Source organism: Schistocerca serialis, chromosome 5 (genome assembly GCF_023864345.2).
Source record: "Schistocerca serialis cubense isolate TAMUIC-IGC-003099 chromosome 5, iqSchSeri2.2, whole genome shotgun sequence".
NCBI classification, from domain to species: Eukaryota; Metazoa; Arthropoda; class Insecta; order Orthoptera; family Acrididae; genus Schistocerca; species Schistocerca serialis.
The window spans coordinates 306,702,689-306,724,912 of NC_064642.1; the positions used below are offsets into that span (position 1 = coordinate 306,702,689).

At 43.6% G+C, this 22,224-nt stretch overlaps 1 protein-coding gene and 1 non-coding gene across 2 annotated transcripts in view; both read right to left on the minus strand.

The window, feature by feature from the left end:
- Window positions 1–22,224, minus strand: part of LOC126481917 (potassium voltage-gated channel protein Shaker) — a 1,005,443-nt gene that overhangs the window by 156,753 nt on the left and 826,466 nt on the right. Inside the window, exon 10 of the mRNA XM_050105876.1 lies at window positions 3,806–3,970. Within this exon, the coding sequence (XP_049961833.1) occupies window positions 3,813–3,970 (158 nt within the window). The 3' untranslated portion in view covers window positions 3,806–3,812. The remainder of the gene's footprint in view (window positions 1–3,805; window positions 3,971–22,224) is intronic.
- Trnat-ugu (transfer RNA threonine (anticodon UGU)) lies at window positions 14,252–14,325 on the minus strand. The gene has a single exon. It is a non-coding gene; the product is annotated as a tRNA-Thr (tRNA).

A 22,224-nucleotide genomic window follows, 5' to 3' on the forward strand; every position in this document is an offset into this window, starting at 1 on the left:
TCATTGGTACGTTTTCACTGCAAGCGACTGCGGCTTTTACCTTCGAAACCTGTGTAGACAGATGATCAGCACGTTTCATTTGTTGAATGAACTGAACGGGTACTGACGTCACGGAGATACATATGGCTATATTGAAGTATCACACTCTAACACTGAAATAATGACATTCTTTCTTTCTTTCTTTCTTTCTTGCGCTTGTGCCTTTGTCCCGCAGGTACGCAGGGTCGGCATGGTTAATCGGATTTGGCAATGTCGGATTAAGGGGAGGACGGATGCCCTTCCTGCCGCCACCCCGTATCCCCCAGAACGGAATTGGTGTACCCCAACTGTCTGCGACTAGTTCAAAAATGGTTCAAATGGCTCTGAGCACTATGGGACTTAACAGCTATGGTCATCAACCCCCTAGAACTTAGAACTGCTTAAACCTAACTAACATAAGGACGTCACACAACACCCAGTCATCACGAGGCAGAGAAAATCCCTGACCCCGCCGGGAATCGAACCCGGGAACCCGGGCGCGGGAAGCAAGAAAGCTACCGCACGACCACGAGCTGCGGACTCTGCGACTAGTGTAATCCATGGAATAATGCGAAAGTGTTCAGATGTCTGAGAGCCATGTAACTGAGGCGGGACCAGCCCGGTATTCACCTAGGGGATGTGGAAAACCGCCTAAAAACCACATCCAGGCTGGCCGGCACACCGACCGTCGTCGTTAATCCGCCGGGCGGATTTGATCCGGGGCCGGCGCGCCTACCCGGGTCCACGAAGCAGACTGAATTAATGACATTAAATATCTTAAACAGCAAGACAGTCCCAACAACATTTAACCTCAGCATTTGAGTGTATTTATTTCAAAATTAAAGACCTGCTGGTTTCGGAGCGCACGCTCGAGCTTTACGAAAACCTCAGTACCCAACATTTCATTCTTACCGTTTCTTACCAGCTGTACTTCGTATGTTGTTACAAACTTACTTACTGTATTCTCTATCAGTAGTATTTTCTCACATAGTTTCGCCTACCTAAACTAAACTTATTTTCAGTGTCAACCGTAAAATAATGTGCACAGTATTTTCTTTCGTTACGTCACGGCGGTGTACGCGGACCATCTCACGAAGGACGCACCGCACAGGCACTTGATTATCCCCGATTTCAATGCATCCGCTCACACTCATGAACATAAAGTGAGTTCATTTAACAAATTAGAAGAGTAGAGAGAACAGGGAGAAAACACGACTGTACAGACGTCGTCAATTCTGTAACCTGCAATCCGTGGCATCTGCCCTTCCCCAGAATATCGAATTACGGATTCTGCGTGCGGCATATGGTACCCAAAGCCAGGTATAGATTCAGGAATTTTTTCGGAGGGGGTTGGGATAGGAGGGGGAGGGGGAGGGAGGGACAAAGTTTGTCGCTACCTTTCACTCAAACCTCAAGGAAAAGAAATAATTTGTCATCACCATTACGTTTGATTTGCCGGAGATGCATAGAAATCTAATAATAATAACAATAAAAAGTTTTTAATACAATGTTAACAGGTTACATCAGCGGTTAGTTCAGTGATTGTTCTTTTTATGGGGAAGTCATTACAATTTGATTACCCCCTCCCCCCCTCTCCTTGAATCTGCACGTGCCTAACGCCCGAAGTAACCACGCACGAGTACTTGCCCCATCGCTTTCAATGGATGAAATCATACATTATTTTCGCGAGATTGGTAGGCGAAGCGGGTGGGAACACCAACTTCTCACTAGTATCACCACTATCGCCGAATTTTAGAAAACACAAGAATTTACAAAACTATCATGATGTTTCTATCACTCCGTTTACATGGTGCTCCCAAAACCGGATTTCGTAAACCGATTTCCGCATACGCGTCTGAGTGGTCATATAAACACTTCAAAATCGATTCTGGAAATCCGCTTCTAGTTGCCGGTTTTCTAATTCCTCAATCGATTTTCGCTCCCATGTAAATACATCTGGTTTTGGAATGTGCTTGGGCTGTCGGATTTTGTCCTTGTTTTAAAAATTTTCGGCTACTGTGAATGGACCGCCTTTTCATACGGTGAAGGATACGTGTAAATACTATGCTAAAGCTGTTTACACTTCGCCTAGTTGAAGAGAAATAGTGATTGTGCTGACTAAATCAGAAACTGTAACAGCTGTTTTCCACGCACCTTATTTAATTGACCTAGCAAATCCGCTTCAGACATTAACATGTAAACACGACAGCGTAAAACTGTTTTTCGAAATTCTGTTTTAGTGTTTCGGAAGATGTGCCACATGTAAACTTAGTGTATGAGATTATATCCTGAACATAAAACTGAGAGTTTTTGTAAAGTTTTTAGGGACACGGGATTTCGATCCGTCAGATGTCGTTCGTTCTCTTAATTTGTTAATGCTACGCGGTATGGATCTATTCATCTTGCCATTTTGGTACGTCGATTTCAGTTATATAATGCTGATTACTTTTTGAAGTAATAGTTATGTAAATAACCCTTGTACATTTGTTTCTGTCACGTCCGTATCATATATTAATAGTTTTATATTTTTATTATTTTGATCCAACATCAATTTGTGTCTCAAAAAGTTAGTGAATTTTTATTAATGTATCCCACATCTGAATACATACTGTTAACCCACAAAAACATTTTCCGAATCAGTTATTTGAGAATTTCAATTTTTGTAAACACTTGGTGTAAAATCATTGGCCTATATAATTACCTCTGACGAGCGTGCTATTCTTCGCGGAAAGTTGTGTTGAGTTTTAGTGTCAGTTCACTTGGGTAGTTGAAAACAGAAGTTTGCCTAAGTGAGTCATTATCTTTCGTTCTATGGCCAAAAGTAGCAAACTCTAACTCGAAGAGAATAAATTTACGAGTCTGAGAAAGGAAGAATTTAATTCATAAAATGTCTATAATCACCATTCCACAGTCATACAGAGACTAAGATGAATCCTAGGCTATAATGGTGCACCTACAGTGAACATTCTTGGAAATCAGCGATACAAAAGATAAGTAAAAATATGTTGTGCTTCCTGTACTCACATCTCTCTTAAAACATTGTAACATAGTCGTTTTGTTGTAACATGCAAGTAGAACCGAGAGCAGTAGAGAAATGATTACAATTTCTCCGAAAAACGCTTGTAGTATGTGCTCGGTATGCCTCGACACGAATTTTTAAATCATCGGATGTACTACCTATATAATAACGCAGTGGCTGCATAGTATTTATACCAAACGGCAACAAATAACTAAAAGAATGTGGACCGTGGGATTATTAAGAGGGGCGGGGTCCCTTTGGGAGACACACATGAAAAGAGAACGTCAAATGAATGCACTGTTTCTTTAGTTCATTGACTCATACGAGAAACTGCTTGGCTTTCTTATCGTTTCCTAATTTTTTTGTATCCTTGTAGAGTCTTTCTGGTATACTACGGCTCAGATTCCTGTTTGTCTGACTTGAAGATGTACATATCGTGTTACGTTTCTCCAAATGGCTCTCTTTCGAAGGATTTATGATTCCATAATGAGTTTTTCCTGCTTGATCATTTAAGAATATTCAGTTGTGGTAGTGTATTAGCTACGTGCTGCACTGCATCTCAAAATACACTGTACTGGATAAATAATTGCCGGTCAAGAACGGCGGGAGACATAACGACAAATGTAACTCTGTGAACTAGTTTCACTGCAAGAAATTGAGGGAGAGACACTGTCTAAATTCTACAAAAACCAATGGGAACTGACCGAGAGGTGGAGCGTAATTTACAACGTTAGTTTAGTGAAGGTCGTTGAGTGTTTAATACGTTACCCAGTAGTCAGACATCAGTCTCAATGCTCATCGCGTTGATGTTGTTGTTGTGTCGCGGGTTGCAGTTCTGCTTCTTGGTGATGTCCCTCGTTAGCAGAATGCCCTCCTCAAGCTCCATGATGTCTGACGACGACTCCGACAAAGAGCTCTTCTTCATGTGTTGACCTGAAAGCAGAGAGCAAAACATGCCAATTCCGGTGTCTTTGGAACAGAGGAACGGCATGCGTACATCTTTGGCGCGCCATAGCCACTTGTACAAATACCGTGACGGCCAATTGTTGAATGCAAACTAAGATCTACAGTGTCCGTTCATAAGTGATATTTATGTGGCTGACCTCTATTTTAGTGTTGCTCCGAAATGCTTTATAAGGCCGTTCAAGATATGAAGATAGGGAAGTCGCCTGAAAATGATGGCGATTCAGTAGAAATGATCAAAAATTGAGGAAAAATAATACGAAAGAAACTAGCAAAATTGTGAATGTGTGCGGAGGGAGACGAATCACCTAAACTGGCAAAATGCTGTAAGTATTCTGCTTCAGATGAAAGGAGACAGGCAAGATTTAAAGAAAGTGTTCAATAAGTAATGCAACACTTTTTTTCCCTCGGCCAATTTCGTTGAAAAGATGCGGAATTTATTGAGGGACATCGTGGCATATTCCCGCTTCAGCCTTTATAGTTTGATAAAGTTTCGATAGGTTGCAACGCTTTATGTAGCCTTAAAAATGGCATCGTAGCAAGCAGAGAGCTGTCACTGAGTTTCTTTTGTCGGAAAACCAGAGTATAGCAGATGTTCGTAGGTGCTTACAAGATGTCTAGGGAGTCCTGGGAGTGAACAAAAGCACGGTGAGTCGTTTGGCGAGGCGTCTACCATCATTCCAACAAGGTCGCTCAAACCTGTCCGATCTGCCGCGTAACGGTCGGCGGGCCACACAACTGCGACTCGTGCAATGTTGGAACGTGCGGACACTCTCATTCGAGGCGATCGACGGATCACAATTAAATATCTCGCTGCTCAACTGGATGTCTCTGTCGGTTGTGCTTGTCCACCAGTTGGGGTACTCAAAAGTGGGTACCCGATGGGTTCCTCGCTAACTAACGAAAGACCATAAAGAACAACGAAGAACCTCTGTTGTGCCCAAGAAGCAGTACGTGGATGATGGGGAGGTAGAAGCATCAAGACTTCGGCTCCGACGTCGACCAGTAGAAAGGTACCATGTCGGTACGCAGGCCCTCGTAGTAATACGGCGTAACGCCGTCGTACTGAACGGACATTATGCTGAAAAATAGCGTTTTGTAGCCAGAAGGGTGGAGGAATAATATGGAGTACTGATATCCTGAATAAAACTAACCGGCTTTCAGAAAAAATTTGTTGCATTACTTGTTGAACATTCCTCGTGTAAGGTATTCAGTAAGATTATTACCAAACATTAAGGAAAAACGGATTTTATAAAGCAAAGGAATAAGCTACAGTTAGAATTGAAAGTAATACAATGTACAATGTGCAAGTCGTGAAAAAATTTATTAAAAGTAAAAGTGAGAATAAACTTTATGGATTTTCACGAAGTTTTCGGCTTAGTTTTAATAAAAGCTTTAACAGCAGTTCATTAGAGACAGTATGTTCATCCAACCTATGTCACTATAGTGAATAATACGTAACGTAGAGGTTGAGAAAAGTAAAACTGGTCCGGAAAATATTTATAAGACTGAAATGGAACTGATTCTTGTTAATGAAGACGAGAACTGTTATCGCAGAAAATTCTGGAAAACATGATTCCGATGCAACAATCGGTTTTCGTGATATTCCTGCACATGAGCATGCTATGCGTGCTGTGTCTGGACTTGTTCGCTGTGTAATTATGTTTATGTGAGTGGGAGTAACAGATGTGTTAAGTGACGTCGAAGTTTATCACGGCGGCACCCTTGTATAAAATCTTCTCGCTGTTCAGACCGTGTAAAGTCGTAGTTAAAACTCGAACTGTCGAAGCTTTCCCACTCCTCAATCATCACCCAATGCGGGAGGGGGAATATGTTCACATTGGCGATTTCCTGCATTTACGGATGCGAATCCAGCCTTGCAGGTGACGTCACACCACCAACAGAACTTAGAATTACAAGTGATTTGTTGACAAACTTGTCTGCCACACACACTAACCAGTTACTTTCATCCATATTGGTTTGTCTGGACAATATGTTGTTCCTAATTAGGTGGTACTGCCTGATATTGACTACTTCGCCATATTGCCACTTCAGTTTGATGACTTTTAAGATGGGATCTTTGTCTTGTTCGTTGCGAATATCTGCAAGTGTGGTACCCACATATCTTTCGAACGTTCGATTCCCCCCCCCCCCCCCTCCGTCTTCCTTCATACATAAAATATCAGAATTTGTCTCCTTAAGTTCTTTGTCCTTCTCAAGTGTTATCCCAGTGGGTACTCGTGATGAAATGTGGGCCACGACAATGACTTTCCCTGGAACGTATACAATGTAGAACTTGAATTACTGAAGACAAAGCGCTCAGAGAGAAAATCTAATCTTCCTCTTTTTCTTTCCTTTATCAACCCATGGTAATTAGGGAAAGGGTTTATGACTGAAGTACCATTCGGTAGGAACAGAATCCATATGAGTCACAAGGTTCAAATGGTTCAAATGGCTCTGAGCACTATGTGACTTAACTTATGAGGTCATCAGTCCCCTAGAACTTAGAACTACTTAAACCTAACTAACCTAAGGACATCACACACATCCATGCCCGAGGCAGGATTCGAACCTGCGACCGTAGCAGTCGCGCTGTTCCGGACTGTGCGCCTAGAACCGCTACACCACCGCGGCCAGCTGAGTCACAAGATTTTGACAGTTATTTCCAGTAGTGCAGAACTGTTCCAACAGGTACGGTTAACATTCTCTTGACGTCGTCACCGTTCAGTCCAAGTCGTCGAAGAAAAAGGCGGTTTTGTACAAACAGTTCTGAGCGTTACTGAATTTTATGTATTGTGCGTGTGTGAAAGGACTCCTACCTAACCAGTGCTTTGTAAAACGTAATAAAGTAACTGGAAGCAGGTAAAAATTGCTTCGCCTGTACCAACGAATGCCTTCTCATCTTCACTTCCACTTCGCATCTGGTCCCATGCAAGCGTTAGCAGACCACAGTTCTCTGACATAATACTTCCTACCAGCTATAGTCCCTTCTCTATCTCTCTATAAATCAGGAATCTATTACGCACATCCTCACCTCTCGCCTGTAAAATTCCCGTATCCGACTCTCCTTTTAGAACATTTTGCTGATGCCCCCCCCCCCCCCCCTTGAACCATGGATCTTGCCGTTGGTGGGGAGCCTTGCATGCCTCAGCGATACAAATAGCCGTACCGTAGTGCAACCACACGGAGGGGTATCTGTTGAGAGGCCAAACAAACGTGTCGTTCCTGACGAGGGGCAACAGCCTTTCCAGTAGTTGGCAACAGTCTGGATGATTGACTGATCTGGCCTTGTAACATTAACCAAAACGGGCTTGCTGTGCTGGTACTGCGAAAGGCTGAAAGCTAGGGGAAACTACAGCCGTAATTTTTCCCAAGGGCATGCAGATTTTCTGTATGATTAAATGATGATAGTGTCCTTTTGGGTAAAATATTCCGGAGATAAAATAGTCCCCCATACGGATCTCCGGGCGGGGACTACTCAGGAGGACGTATCAGGAGAACAAAACTGGCGTTCTACGGATCGGAGCGTAGAATGTTAGGTCCCTTAATCGGGCAGGTAGGATCGAAAATTTAAAAAGGGAAATGGATGGGTTAAAGTTACATATAGTGGGAATTAGTGAAGTTCGGTGGCAGGAGGAACAAGACTTTTGGTCAGGTGAATACAGGGTCATAAATACAAAATCAAATAGGGATAATGCAGGAGTAGGTTTAATAATGAATAAAAAATAGGAGCGCGGATAAGCTACTACGAACAGCATGTTGTTGTTGTTGTTGTTGTTGTTGTGATCTTCAGTCCAGAGACTGGTTTCATGCAGCTCTCCATCCTACTCTATCCTGTACAAGCTTCTTCATCTCCCAGTACCTACTGCAATACCTACTGCAACCTACAGGCTTCTGAATCTGTGTAGTGTATTCATCACTTGATCTCCCTCTACGATTTTTGCCCTCCACGCTGCCCTCCAATACTAAATTGGTGATCCCTTGATGCCTCAGAACATGTCCTACCAACCGATCCCTTCTTCTACACAAGTTGTGCCACAAATTTCTCTTCTCCCCAATTCTATTCAATACCTCCTCATATACCCATCTAATCTTCAGCATTCTTCTGTACCACCATATTTCGAAAGATTAACAAATTTCTCTTCTTCAGAACCTCTTTTCTTGCCATTGCCAGTCTACATTTTATATCTTCCCTAATTCGACCATCATCAGTTATTTTGCTCCCCAAACAGCAAAGCTCATCTACTACTTTAAGTGCCTCATTTCGTAATCTAATTCCCTCAGCATCACCTGATTTAATTAGACTACATTCCATTATCTTTGTTTTGCTTTTGTTGATATTCATCTTACAGCCTCCTTCCAAGACACTGTCCATGCCGTTCAACTGCTCTTCCAGATCCTGTAATGTATCTGACAGAATTACAATGTCATCGGAAAACCTCAAAGTTTTCATTTCTTCTCCATGGATTTTAACTCCTACTCCAAATTTTTCTTTTGTTTCATTTACTGCTTGCTCAATGTATAAATTGAATAACATCGGGGACAAGGTACAACACTGTGTCACTCCTTTCCCAACCACCACTTCCCTTTCATGCCCATCGGCTCTAATAACTGCCATCTGGTTTCTGTCCAAATTGTAAATAGCCTTTTGCTCCCTGTATTTGGCCCCTGCAACCGTCAGAATTTGAAAGAGAGTATTCCAGTCAACATTGTCAAATGCTTTCTCTAAGTTTACAAACGTTACAATCTTGGGTTTGCCTTTTCTTAATCTATCTTCTAAGATAAGTCGTAGGGTCAGTATTACCTCATGCGTTCCTACATTTCTACGGAATCCAAGCTGATCTTCCCCGAGTTCGGCTTCTACCAGTTTTTCCGTTCGTCTGTAAAGAATTCGTGCAGGTATTTTGCAGCCGTGACTTATTAAACTGGTAGTTCTGTGATTTTCACTTCTGTCAACACCTGCTTTCTTTGGGATTGGAATTATTATATTCTTCTTGAAATCTGAGGGTATTTCGCATATCTCATACATTTTGCTCACCAGACAGTAGAGTTTTGTCAGGCTGGGTCTCCCAAGGCTATCAGTAGTTCTAATGGAATGTTGTCTACGGCCGGGGCCTTATTTCGACTTAGGTCTTCCAGTGCTCTGTCAAATTCTTCACGCAGTATCATATCTCCCATTTCATCTTCACCTACGTTCTCTCCCATTTCCATAATATTCCCCTCAAGTGAATCGCTCTTGTACAGACCCTCTATTTGCTCCTTCCAACTTTCTGATTTATCTTCTTTGCTTAGAACTGGTTTCCCATCTGAGCTCTTGATATTCATACATCCTTTCATTTGTCCTCTAGCCACCCTGCTTAGCCATTTTGCACTTCCTGTCGATCTCATTTTTGAGACGTTTGTATTCCTTTTCATATGCTTCATCTACTGCATTTTTATATTTTCTCCTTTCAACAGTTAAATTCAGTATCTCTTCTGTTACCAAGGATTTCTACGAGGCCTCGTCTTTTTACCTACTTGAACCTCTGCTGCCTTCACTATTTCATCTCTCAAATCTACCCATTCTTCTTCTACTGTATTTCCTTCCACCGTTCTTGTCAATTGTTCACTAATACTCTCTCTGGAACCCTGTACAGCATCTGGTTCTTTCAGTTTATCCAGGTCACATCTCCTTAAATTCCCACTTTTTTGCAGTTTCTTCATTTTAAATCTACAGTTCATAACCAGTAGATTGTGGTCAGAATTCTCATCTGCCTCTGGAAATGTCTTACAATTTCAATCCTGGTTCCTAAATCTCTGGCCGGCCGGGGTGGCCGAGCGGTTCCAGGCGCTACAGTCTGGAATCGCGCGACCGCTACGGTCGCAGGTTCGAATCCTGCCTCGGGCATGGATGTGTGTGATGTCCTTAGGTTAGTTAGGTTTTATGTAGTTCTAAGTTCTATGGGACTGATGACCTTAGAAGTTAAGTCCCATAGTGCTCAGAGCCAGCCTAAATCTCTTATTTATCATTATATAGGCTATCTGAAACCTTCCAGTGTCTCCAGGCCTTTTCCGCGTATACAACCTCCTCTCATGATTCTTGAACCAAGTGTTACCTATGATTAAGTTGTGCAGTGTGCACAATTCTACCAGGCGGCTTCCTCTTTCATTCCTTACCCCCACTCCATATTCACCTACTACTTTTCCTTCTCTTTCTTTTCTTACTATCGAATTCCAGTCCCCCACGACTATTAAATTTTCGTCTCCCTTCACCAACTGAATAATTTCTTTTACCTCATCATACATTTCTTCAATCTCTTCTTCGTCTGCAGAGCTAGTTGGCATATAACTTGTACTACTGTGGTAGGCGTGGGCTTCCTGTCTATCTTTGCTGCAATAATGCGTTCGCTATGCTGTTCGTTTTGTTAAGATCGAGTATAGATTTAATTATCAGGAAGTCTATTCTGGAAGTATTTGTGCGGAGTGTAGCCATGAATGGATGTGAAACGTGGACGATAAATAGTAATAGTAATAGTAGAGAAGGTTTCGAAATGTGGTGCTACAGCAGACTGCTGAAGATTAGATGGGTAGATCACGTAAATAATGAGGAGGAACTGAATAGATTTGGGGAGAAGTGGAATTTGTGGCACAAGTTGACTAGAAGAAGGGATCGGTTGGTAGGACATGTTCTGAGGCATCAAGGGATCACCAATTTAGTATTGGAGGGCTGCGTGGAGGGAAAAATCGTAGAGGGAGACTAAGAGATGAATACACTACACTTGGAAATGAAGAAGCTTGCACAGGATAGAGTAGCATGGAGAGCTACATCAAACCAGTCTCTGTACTGAAGACCACAACAACAATATACTGATCCACATCAAGCCCCATACTACTCAGTTTCTTATCATCAACTTTTGCAACGAGAACTAATAACACATTAGTATTAGATAGCAACGCCTCATCGTATTTTAAGCTCGTTTAATAAAGTAAACGTTCTACAGACATACAGGGTGTCCCATTTATCTTGAGCACCTCAAATAGATTTGTGTCCAGAAACAAAATAAAAAAAAGTGTACCAAGCAAATGTCGTTTAGCGACCAGTGGAACATCAAACAGCATGATTGCCGTTGTTACTTTGCTCGTTACATGTGGGCGAGCGGTTCTATGCGCTTCAGTCTGGAACCGCGCGACCGCGTTCGCAGGCTCGAATCCTGCTTCGGGCAAGGATGTGTCTGATGTCCTTAGGTTAGTTAGGTTTTAGTAGTTCTAAGTTCAAGGGGTCTGGTGACCTCAGAAGTTAAGTCCCATAGTGCTCAGAGCCATTTGAACCATTTTGCTCGTTACATTACGTTACATTAATACTTGTTCCATAGATCATGAATACGACATTTCGTAATAATTTGTAACGTGTCAGTTACGGAGATATGATAAACAGTATGTATTTTATTAGTAGTACCTCAAGTTTTTAACTGGTAATCAACTTACTCTCGTATCAGAGAGTACCATTCACGCAAGGATGACGTTATTAAAAACGTAAGAGTGCAGGTATACGGGATAACGTAGATCGTTCACTTGCTGGAGCTAACAGTAAAGAAATGGAATCATGAAGAAAAAGAACACCAGTTTGTGTGAGTACAACATACAGCGTAAACCAACGAAGAGAAGGTAGAAATGCTACATGCCGTTTAAAAGTACTACTCTACGTGACCAGTATTGTAAATACACTAAGCCTCCTAAGTGAGTAGGATTTCTAACCTCTCTCTTCCTTGGTGTACGTCGTGCTCACACGTAACGTCAACTGAAGACGATTAACAGAAGGACTGGCGTTAATTTCTCTTGTTGTTCCATTTTTTCACTGTCAACTCTAGCAAATGGACGAGATAACCTCACCGTAGATACCTGCACAGATTACTAGTGAAGGACAGTCAAAAATCAGTTTTCTGTTACGTTCTTAATAGCGCCATGTTTAAGTAAATAGTACACTGTAATACGTATCTGAACAGGTCTTTGGGAGAGGATGTGGATTACAGAAAAAAATGAGGTTGCTGTATAAAAAAGACGTACTGCTGTTCAAATTTTTGTAATGAAGCTATAAGTTGGATAATCATACTGTTTAATGTTCAAAGTGGTAGCTAAAAAAAATGGTTCAAATGGTTCTGAGTACTATGGGACTCAACATCTGAGGTTATCAGTCCCCTAGAAGTTAGAACTACTTAAACCTAACTAACCTAAGGACATATCACACATCCATGCCCGAGGCAGAATTCGAACCTGCGACCGGAGGAGTCGCGCAGTTCCAGACTGAAGCGTCTAGAACCGCTCGGCCACACCGGCTTCAACGAAATGCACTGCTCTTCTTTAGTTCTTCTCTGTTTCCTGTATCTGTCATATCTAGTTCAGATCTCAGAGTAACGAACAATATTCAAGTATTGGGCAAACGAAGGTTTTGTGAGCTACCTCTCATGTTAGGGAATAAAGTGATCAATAAAGAAAAAAAAAACCTGGATAGCAGGGAGTCGACCTAGGAAAAATCTGCAGAAAGGTAGCTTCACGGGGGAATGCGCCCCAGTGCTTCATCGGCTGCCTACAACGAGTGAAGAACGTGGCGCGATGAATCGCCTCTTATCTTCCGCAGTATTTCCCACTGGGTGAGCATCACCAGCTCACAGAAGCGTCTCGCCTGCAGGGAGGGGTAAGCAGATGGCGCGAGTCTTTTATCAGCAGCCCAACGCGTCACTGAGCAGCAAAATCAGGTCGCTATGTACAAAACATCAGCGCCAGCAACACACCCAACGCCAACACCTAAGCAGCTGCCTCTCTCCTAAAAAGGGTGAACAGCTTCCTTGCGAAGCAAACAACTGGAAGGCACTGGGAAGAGGCAACGTATTAAAAACGTGTCTGCTGTCTAAAGGAAGAGCCGACAGACTTAACCTTCGTCAGAAATGTAGGAAGGCACAATCGTTTTGGAAAAAAAAAAAAGGATTCGCCGCGCGCCACAAGCGGTTTTACGAAGTGTTGCTGCGGACGTCGGCAGCGTGCGAGTAATTCGTAGAAACGAAATAGTCTCAAATGGTATCTACACATCTTTTCTTTAGCAACAACAGTCAACACTACAGGAAGCACATCAAGTGGTTAACTTGCTCTTTGTTTCTTCGTAAGAACAAAGCTGACGGTACTGGATTTCTTTTTCTATAGAGTAAAGCAGCGTACTCTTCTCTTGAGAAGTGAACACGCAGAAGAGCAGAGTGTTTCGTGCGTACTCGTTATGTACTCCCATGACCACTGCGGCTGTTGGAGACCAGATGCACTGGGAGTGGGGTAGAGGGTATACCAATTCGGAACGATCGTTACGGAATTTTCATTTCCAGCATTCGCCTTACAATCAAAGAATACATCTCGAAAACGTTCTTTGGAATCTAGAGATTATAGCGATTTTTAATTCATTTATAGGGCACTATATCTCATATAAATGTCTAGTGGATTTCCAAGCATCTGTTTATGTGCCGAAGTCGAAAACTTGTTCGTCAGATGCAGTGTAGTTGTTCCAGATGGTGCAACAGTGTGTTTGTTTATTTTTTTTAAACACGTTTTCCATTCCTTAGGTAGAGCAGATTGTTCCAATAATGACCCATTATAGACCCAGTTCAGTGACATAGCGGGCGAGCTGGTTATGTGGCAGAGGGAGTCCCAATTGGGAATATCTGGGAGAGTATTTCCGACTTTGACTTACAACCAAGAGAAACTTCCTGAGAACCTTGGCTCGGACCAGCAGAAGCATCTACTTCCACGACGGCATGCTGAAAAGTAGTGCCTCGGAATCTTTTTTCTGTTACCAACATAGGCTGAGGTATTAAGTGCCATACATATTATTCAGTAGACTTTTCTGCTTCGCTGACGCAAATTGCGGTCCTCTGTTGCTAGAGGGGTCCGAATTCTAGCGTCTAACATTTCGGCGTGTTACGTAACTATGTCGGTGCGTGAGAAACTGCGTGCTGTAATCGAGTTTCGAATTCCAAATGTTCGTTCACACGTGGAGCAACCTATCCTGCGGCATGACAATGCCAGACCACGCATGAGAGCTGTGTTGTCCCAATATTCGACGCTTTGGGTTCACTGTCATCGACCATCCTCCATACGCATATGAGGACATGTCCGAAAGAACAGATACCATCGGTGACCATGCAGATCTCTAGAATAAAATGATAATTAAATCAAGACCCCTAAGCTATCGACAGGCGTTGATATACATCAATGTGGACAGTTGAAAATGTGTGCCCCGACCGGGACTCGAACCCGTGATCTCCTGCTTACATGGCAGACGCTCTATCCATCTGAGCCACCGAGGCCTACAGAGGATGGTGCGACTGCAGCGAATTGTCCCTTGCGCGCTTCCCGTGAGACCCACATTCCCAACTTAATGTCCACACACTACATTCGTAGTGCCCCTGCCCACTACTTCATTACTCGCGGCAGACAATCCTAACAGACTTCGTTCGGACAATGCGTGTGCATCCGCACAGATGAAGAAGGTCAATGGCCGGTTAGCCTTAACTACACTCCTGGAAATTGAAATAAGAACACCGTGAATTCATTGTCCCAGGAAGGGGAAACTTTATTGACACATTCCTGGGGTCAGATACATCACATGATCACACTGACAGAACCACAGGCACATAGACACAGGCAACAGAGCATGCACAATGTCGGCACTAGTACAGTGTATATCCACCTTTCGCAGCAATGCAGGCTGCTATTCTCCCATGGAGACGATCGTAGAGATGCTGGATGTAGTCCTGTGGAACGGCTTGCCATGCCATTTCCACCTGGCGCCTCAGTTGGACCAGCGTTCGTGCTGGACGTGCAGACCGCGTGAGACGACGCTTCATCCAGTCCCAAACATGCTCAATGGGGGACAGATCCGGAGATCTTGCTGGCCAGGGTAGTTGACTTACACCTTCTAGAGCACGTTGGGTGGCATGGGATACATGCGGACGTGCATTGTCCTGTTGGAACAGCAAGTTCCCTTGCCGGTCTAGGAATGGTAGAACGATGGGTTCGATGACGGTTTGGATGTACCGTGCACTATTTAGTGTCCCCTCGACGATCACCAGTGGTGTACGGCCAGTGTAGGAGATCGCTCCCCACACCATGATGCCGGGTGTTGGCCCTGTGTGCCTCGATCGTATGCAGTCCTGATTGTGGCGCTCACCTGCACGGCGCCAAACACGCATACGACCATCATTGGCACCAAGGCAGAAGCGACTCTCATCGCTGAAGACGACACGTCTCCATTCGTCCCTCCATTCACGCCTGTCGCGACACCACTGGAGGCGGGCTGCACGATGTTGGGACGTGAGCGGAAGACGGCCTAACGGTGTGCGGGACCGTAGCCCAGCTTCATGGAGACGGTTGCGAATGGTCCTCGCCGATACCCCAGGAGCAACAGTGTCCCTAATGTGCTGGGAAGTGGCGGTGCGGTCCCCTACGGCACTGCGTAGGATCCTACGGTCTTGGCGTGCATCCGTGCGTCGCTGCGGTCCGGTCCCAGGTCGACGGGCACGTGCACCTTCCGCCGACCACTGGCGACAACATCGATGTACTGTGGAGACCTCACGCCCCACGTGTTGAGCAATTCGGCGGTACGTCCACCCGGCCTCCCGCATGCCCACTATACGCCCTCGCTCAAAGTCCGTCAACTGCACATACGGTTCACGTCCACGCTGTCGCGGTATGCTACCAGTGTTAAAGACTGCGATGGAGCTCCGTATGCCACGGCAAACTGGCTGACACTGACGGCGGCGGTGCACAAATGCTGCGCAGCTAGCGCCATTCGACGGCCAACACCGTGGTTCCTGGTGTGTCCGCTGTGCCGTGCGTGTGATCATTGCTTGTACAGCCCTCTCGCAGTGTCCGGAGCAAGTATGGTGAGTCTGACACACCGGTGTCAATGTGTTCTTTTTTCCATTTCCAGGAGTGTATATGAAGATGGTATCTGTTCTTTCGGATATGTGTGGACATTAAGTTGGGAATGTGGGTCTCACGGGGAGCCTGCAAGGGATAAATCCCTGCAGTCGCACTATCCTCTGTGCCCTCGGTGGCTCAGATGGACGCCGGCACGGTAGCTGAGCGTGTTCGGTCAGAGAGCTGGTTGGCCTCTGTAATAAAAAAAAACTGAGTGGAAGGCTCAACAAAACGAACTTTAGCGGATGTCATGTGACGTCAGCAACGACCAAAGATAACGATTAAAAAAAAGGGATGGATAGAGCGTCTGCCATGTAAGCAGGGATTCCGGGTTCGAGTCCCGGTATGGGCACACATTTTCAACTGTCCCCGTTGATGTACATCAACGCCTGTCGACAGCTTAGGGTCTTGATTTAATTATCATTCCTCCATACACTCCCGACTTGGCCCCATCCGATCTTCATCTGTTTCCAAAACTTGAACAGCTACGAGGACTTCACGTTATTAGTGATGAAGCGGTGTAAGCAGAGGTGAGGTTGTGGCTCCATCAACAAAGCCAAACATTCTACAACGACGGATTCAACAAACTAGTCTCTTGTTGGGAGAAATGTATTTGTTGTCAGGGTGACTAAGTTGAGAAATAAATATGCAAACATGACCAGTAAAGATGTAGATTGTTAATAAAGTTCGTTTTATTTCAAAAGCTTTAAGAGTTTTCGCATAAAAATTCGGAGGCTTTACTTTTCAGCACACCCTCTCGCTCCTTGCTGGACAGTTAGTCCCCGATACAAATCCGAAGTGTAATGTGTGTGGAAATATATTTGTTAGTGTGTATACAGAGTAAAGACGGTCACTTGATCGACATGTGCACTGTACCTATGTGCCTGCAAGGTTGGCCGTCGGGAGTCCATTGTCATTTCTGGGCGACAGCAACAAAGTTCGAAGTCATACGCGTGACTTGTCAACATGGCTGCAACGTGTTTCGCTAACAGGTGATACTTCAAATATGACAGAGCTATGCGTTGTATACAGCTGTCTTTCTTGGAAGATTGGGCTCAACAGCTTCCCACGGTCGTTTAGACAAATGGTGGTTGGCACCAAATTTTCGGACTTAACGCAAACAGTTACAATATGGTCACACAGAGAACAAAGTTAACGCAACTCACAGATAGGCGGTGGAGGGGAGGACATCCATCCGCAACGTTAAATAAAGTAAATGAGCCAAATATTGAATACAGCGGCCCCTTTACTAGACGGGTTCAAAATGGTTCAAATGGCTCTGAGCACTATGGGACTTAACAGCTGTGGTCATCAGTCCCCTAGAACTTAGAACTACGTAAACCTAACTAACCTAAACACATCACACACATCCATGCCCGAGGCAGGATTCGAACCTGCAACCGTAGCAGTCGCGCGGTTCCGAGCTGAGTGCCTAGAACCGCTCGGCTACCACGGCCGGCTTACTAGACGGGAGTAACACCAACAAAAACAGAATTTCACTTCACAGCACAACAGCACATCACTCGTTAGGTCCAACAGTTTATCCTTACAGCACACCAAACAAATCTGCAATAGCTTCCTATACAAAAATTTCAAGACATCCATTTAACAGTGTACAATGCAATCTCCGGGTACTGCACACACTGAACAAAGGACACAAAACGTTTCTTTATGAAGAACTGGAAACCTCTACCCACGGAAAGAGATTTGACAAAAAATTACTCAACGACTTTTTCAAAAGCTTTGACAGAGTACTTAAACTGTTTTCATAATACTTTCACTCATTTTTCAACAAATTCAAACTAAAACATATATAGACGTCATAGAGGTTTAAAAGAAAAACGCCTTTTCCATGCTGCAAATTAAGTTTTTTATTTAACTTGTGCACTCAGCTGCGTTTCGACTTATTTACAAGACATTTTCAGTGATTGTCTTGAAATATTACACGAATTTTTTCGTTTGTGCACATAGGTTATCGTTTTCAGATATAGTATATAGCTGCAAAACAGTTCATTGAAGATTTTGTAATAAAATGGAAAGAAACTTACAGATCAGCTTCTAATTCATTATTTGTGACACAAACAGCTTTCTTTCAGGTGGAAAATTGGTCGAAACATGAATTTCTCCTATTGGTATCCTTCTAATTCATTATTTGTGACACAAACAGCTTTCTTTCAGGTGGAAAATTGGTCGAAACATGCATTTCTCCTATTGGTATCTCTGTTTCCGAAATATAGCACTGTAACTTCCATTTTCTGCGTCTAGCGTGCCATTCGTTTTTGTAAGTTTTACCAACTGTTGGCTATATGAGTGTTGATGTACGTTACGTGTGTTTTTATTTATTTACTTTCTTTTATTATTGTTATTATTCTTTAATTTTATTTTTCATTTTAATGTTATACTTAGGAGAGGAATGGGTTATGCGATCACATTTTGGGATTTCTGTCTGCAACTGGTGCAAACAATGATTAGTTATTCATATTCATTTGGGTATTTAGTAGTAACTTCTATACAGACTTTTTTATAGACGCGTAAATCTCCTTGTAAGACCTTACAAGAAAATTGTCACATAAGCGAAACAAAGACTGAAAAGAAGACACTATTAAATTGCTGATTCATCGTATAATAGACGGAAATCTCAATAGATGAGCACAAATCTCATTCCTCTCCTAAGTATATAAATGAATAATGAAAAACAAAACAAGAAAAGAAACACACACACACACACACACACACACACACACACACACAGTTTGGCTCACATATACTGAATTGGAACTGATCTAAAGTACCTTTTAATTTTTTTTATCAAATCTGCAATGAACTGTTGCAATAACCTACAAGTGAGAAAGATGTGCAAACGAAAAAATCGTATAATATTTCAGGATACCTACTGAAGATGCCTTGTAAATAAGGCGAAACGCGTCTGAGTGCATAAGTTACACAAAAAAACTAAGTGTGCAGCGTTCAAAAGGCATTTTTAGTTTAAACTACCGAAAATTACCTAAAGCCGTTGCGAAAATGGCCACCACAAGATACTTGTTCAAATATATGTCTATGATCTGTTGTAATCTGTTTTATATACAAGGACTTAAATTTAAGAAATGAATAGTGAAATGTCCATATTCAGTGGCAGCCCATTCTTATTTTGTAAAATAAAAAGAAACTTGTTTATGTAATACTCATTTAATATAGCAATTGAGTTGTGATGTACACTAATGAAAAGCCAAGTTCCAGCAACTGAACCTTTCAGTTATCTTTGTTTTGCAGTGTAAGAAAGAATATATATGATATGTGTAAAACCTTTGAAGTGACAGTGTAAGCATAATGTACAGTGGAGAGAACATGCAACAAGCCGTAGTATGCAACCGTTATTTGACTATTTCCCTTATAAGTACACTTTACTCTCACAAATTCAAGATTTCTTAAGATTAACAGTGCGTTTTCTAAAGGCACAATTTTACTACCAACAAAAGACGCAACATAGCCTGCCTTTCACTTGGCCTGTTGTTATGGAAAGGTAGGTGCGCTCTTCGATAATTCTCCATCTGAAGATGATGGTGTATGAACCACTGAAACGCTTAGTGGCAAAATAAATGACTGACGCATAAAGTTTTATTTACGAGAGCGTGATGAAAATTAATGGCTTCGAATTTTTTATGTGAAAATTCTTTAAGCAGAAAAAAGTTATTAACATTCTACATCCTTATTTTTCATGTATACATATTTATTTCTCAACATAGCCAGCCTGGCAGCGAACACATTTCTACCTAAGACAGATTTGTTGATACCGTCACAGTAGAAAATGTTCAAAATGTTCAAATGTGCGTGAAATCCTATGGGACTTAACTGCTAAGGTCATCAGTTCCTAAGCTTACACTCTACTTAACCGAAATTATCCTAAGGACGAACGCACACACACCCATGCCCGAGGGAGGACTCGAACCTCCGCCGGGACCAGCCACACAGTCTATGACTGCAACGCCTCAGACCGCTCGGCTAATCCCGCACGGCTCCGTCACAGAAGAATGTTTGACTTTGTTGACGGAGCTGGAACATTGCTTCTGTTTGCAGCGCTTCATTACTATCAAAATGAAGTCCTCGAAGGTGTTCTTTATGTTCTGGAAACAGATGAAGATCGGATGGGGCCAAATCGGGAGCGTATGGAGGAAGGTCGATGACAGTGAACCCAAGGCGTCGAATGTTGGGAAGAGACAGCTCTCATGTGTGGTCTGGCATTGTCATGCTGAAGGAAAGGCTGCTCCATGTGGGTTCTTCGAATTCGTGCTTTCAGTTTTTTGAGGGTTTCTCACGCTCTGACACAGTAGCGTTACACACTGCCACGTTACATGTTGCAGTTCAGAGCAGAGGGTTGCAACTTACGTCAGCAAAGAGGGAAAATCGACCGAGTAATATACATAACATGCAATACATCAAACGATATTGAGAACAGCATTAAAAATCCGAGGTATTACTTTTCAGCACGCCATCTTGTATTTATCAACAGCCGTAGCCCTCTTAATGCCATCCTTTATGGACGAAGTATTCATTTATTCTTCTTAACATATTTAGTGATGATGGAATGTTCATAGCTAGGGTGCTCAGATCATCTCATTCATTGGTGCCGTTTTTTTCTGTCACTTGACGCATGCTATAGTATGTCCGAGTAAACTGGTGTACAGCACTGGTTTCACTCCGAAGAATATCTAAAGTGGTGGTTGTTGTGGTCCTCAGTCCAAATGCTGGTTTGATGCAGCTCTCCAAGCAACTCTGTCTTGTGCAAGTCTCTTCATCTCCTAGCAACTACTGTGACCTACGTTCTTTGGAACCTGCTTACCGTATTCATATATTGGTCTCCCACAACGATTTTTATCTCATAAACTTCCAACCAATGCTAAATTCTTCAATCTATCCCTTCTTTTAGTCAACTTGTGTCACAGATTTCTTATCTCCCCAGTTCTATTTAGTACTTCATCATTAGTTGCCTGTCCGGCCCCGGTAGCTGAGTGGTCAGCGTGACAGACTGTCAATCCAAAGGGCCCGGGTTCGATTCCCGGCTGGGTCGGAGATTTTCTCCGCTCAGGGACTGGGTGTTGTGTTGTCCTAATCATCATCATTTCATCCCCATCGACACGCAAGTCGCCGAAGTGGCGTCAGATCGAACGACTTGCACCAGGCGAACGGTCTACCCGACGGAGGCCATAGTCACACGACATTTCATTAGTTGCCTGATCCAACTAACCTTCAGCATTCTTCTGTCGCACCAATTACAAAAGTGTCAATTCTATTCTTGCCTAAGCTGTTTATTGCCCATGTTTCATTTCCATATGTGGCTACCCTCTATACAAACACATGCTGAAAACACTTCCTTACACTTAAATTGATATTCGACATTAATAAATTTCTCTTCTGAATAAACGCTTTTCTTTCCATTGCCATTCCGCATTCTACACTCCTGGAAATTGAAATAAGAACACCGTGAATTCATTGTCCCAGGAAGGGGAAACTTTATTGACACATTCCTGGGGTCAGATACATCACATGATCACACTGACAGAACCACAGGCACATAGACACAGGCAACAGAGCATGCACAATGTCGGCACTAGTACAGTGTATATCCACCTTTCGCAGCAATGCAGGCTGCTATTCTCCCATGGAGACGATCGTAGAGATGCTGGATGTAGTCCTGTGGAACGGCTTGCCATTCCATTTACACCTGGCGCCTCAGTTGGACCAGCGTTCGTGCTGGACGTGCAGACCGCGTGAGACGACGCTTCATCCAGTCCCAAACATGCTCAATGGGGGACAGATCCGGAGATCTTGCTGGCCAGGGTAGTTGACTTACACCTTCTGGAGCACGTTGGGTGGCACGGGATACATGCGGACGTGCATTGTCCTGTTGGAACAGCAAGTTCCCTTGCCGGTCTAGGAATGGTAGAACGATGGGTTCGATGACGGTTTGGATGTACCGTGCACTATTCAGTGTCCCCTCGACGATTACCAGTGGTGTACGGCCAGTGTAGGAGATCGCTCCCCACACCACGATGCCGGGTGTTGGCCCTGTGTGCCTCGGTCGTATGCAGTCCTGATTGTGGCGCTCACCTGCACGGCGCCAAACACGCATACGACCATCATTGGCACCAAGGCAGAAGCGACTCTCATCGCTGAAGACGACACGTCTCCATTCGTCCCTCCATTCACGCCTGTCGCGACACCACTGGAGGCGGGCTGCACGATGTTGGGGCGTGAGCGGAAGACGGCCTAACGGTGTGCGGGACCGT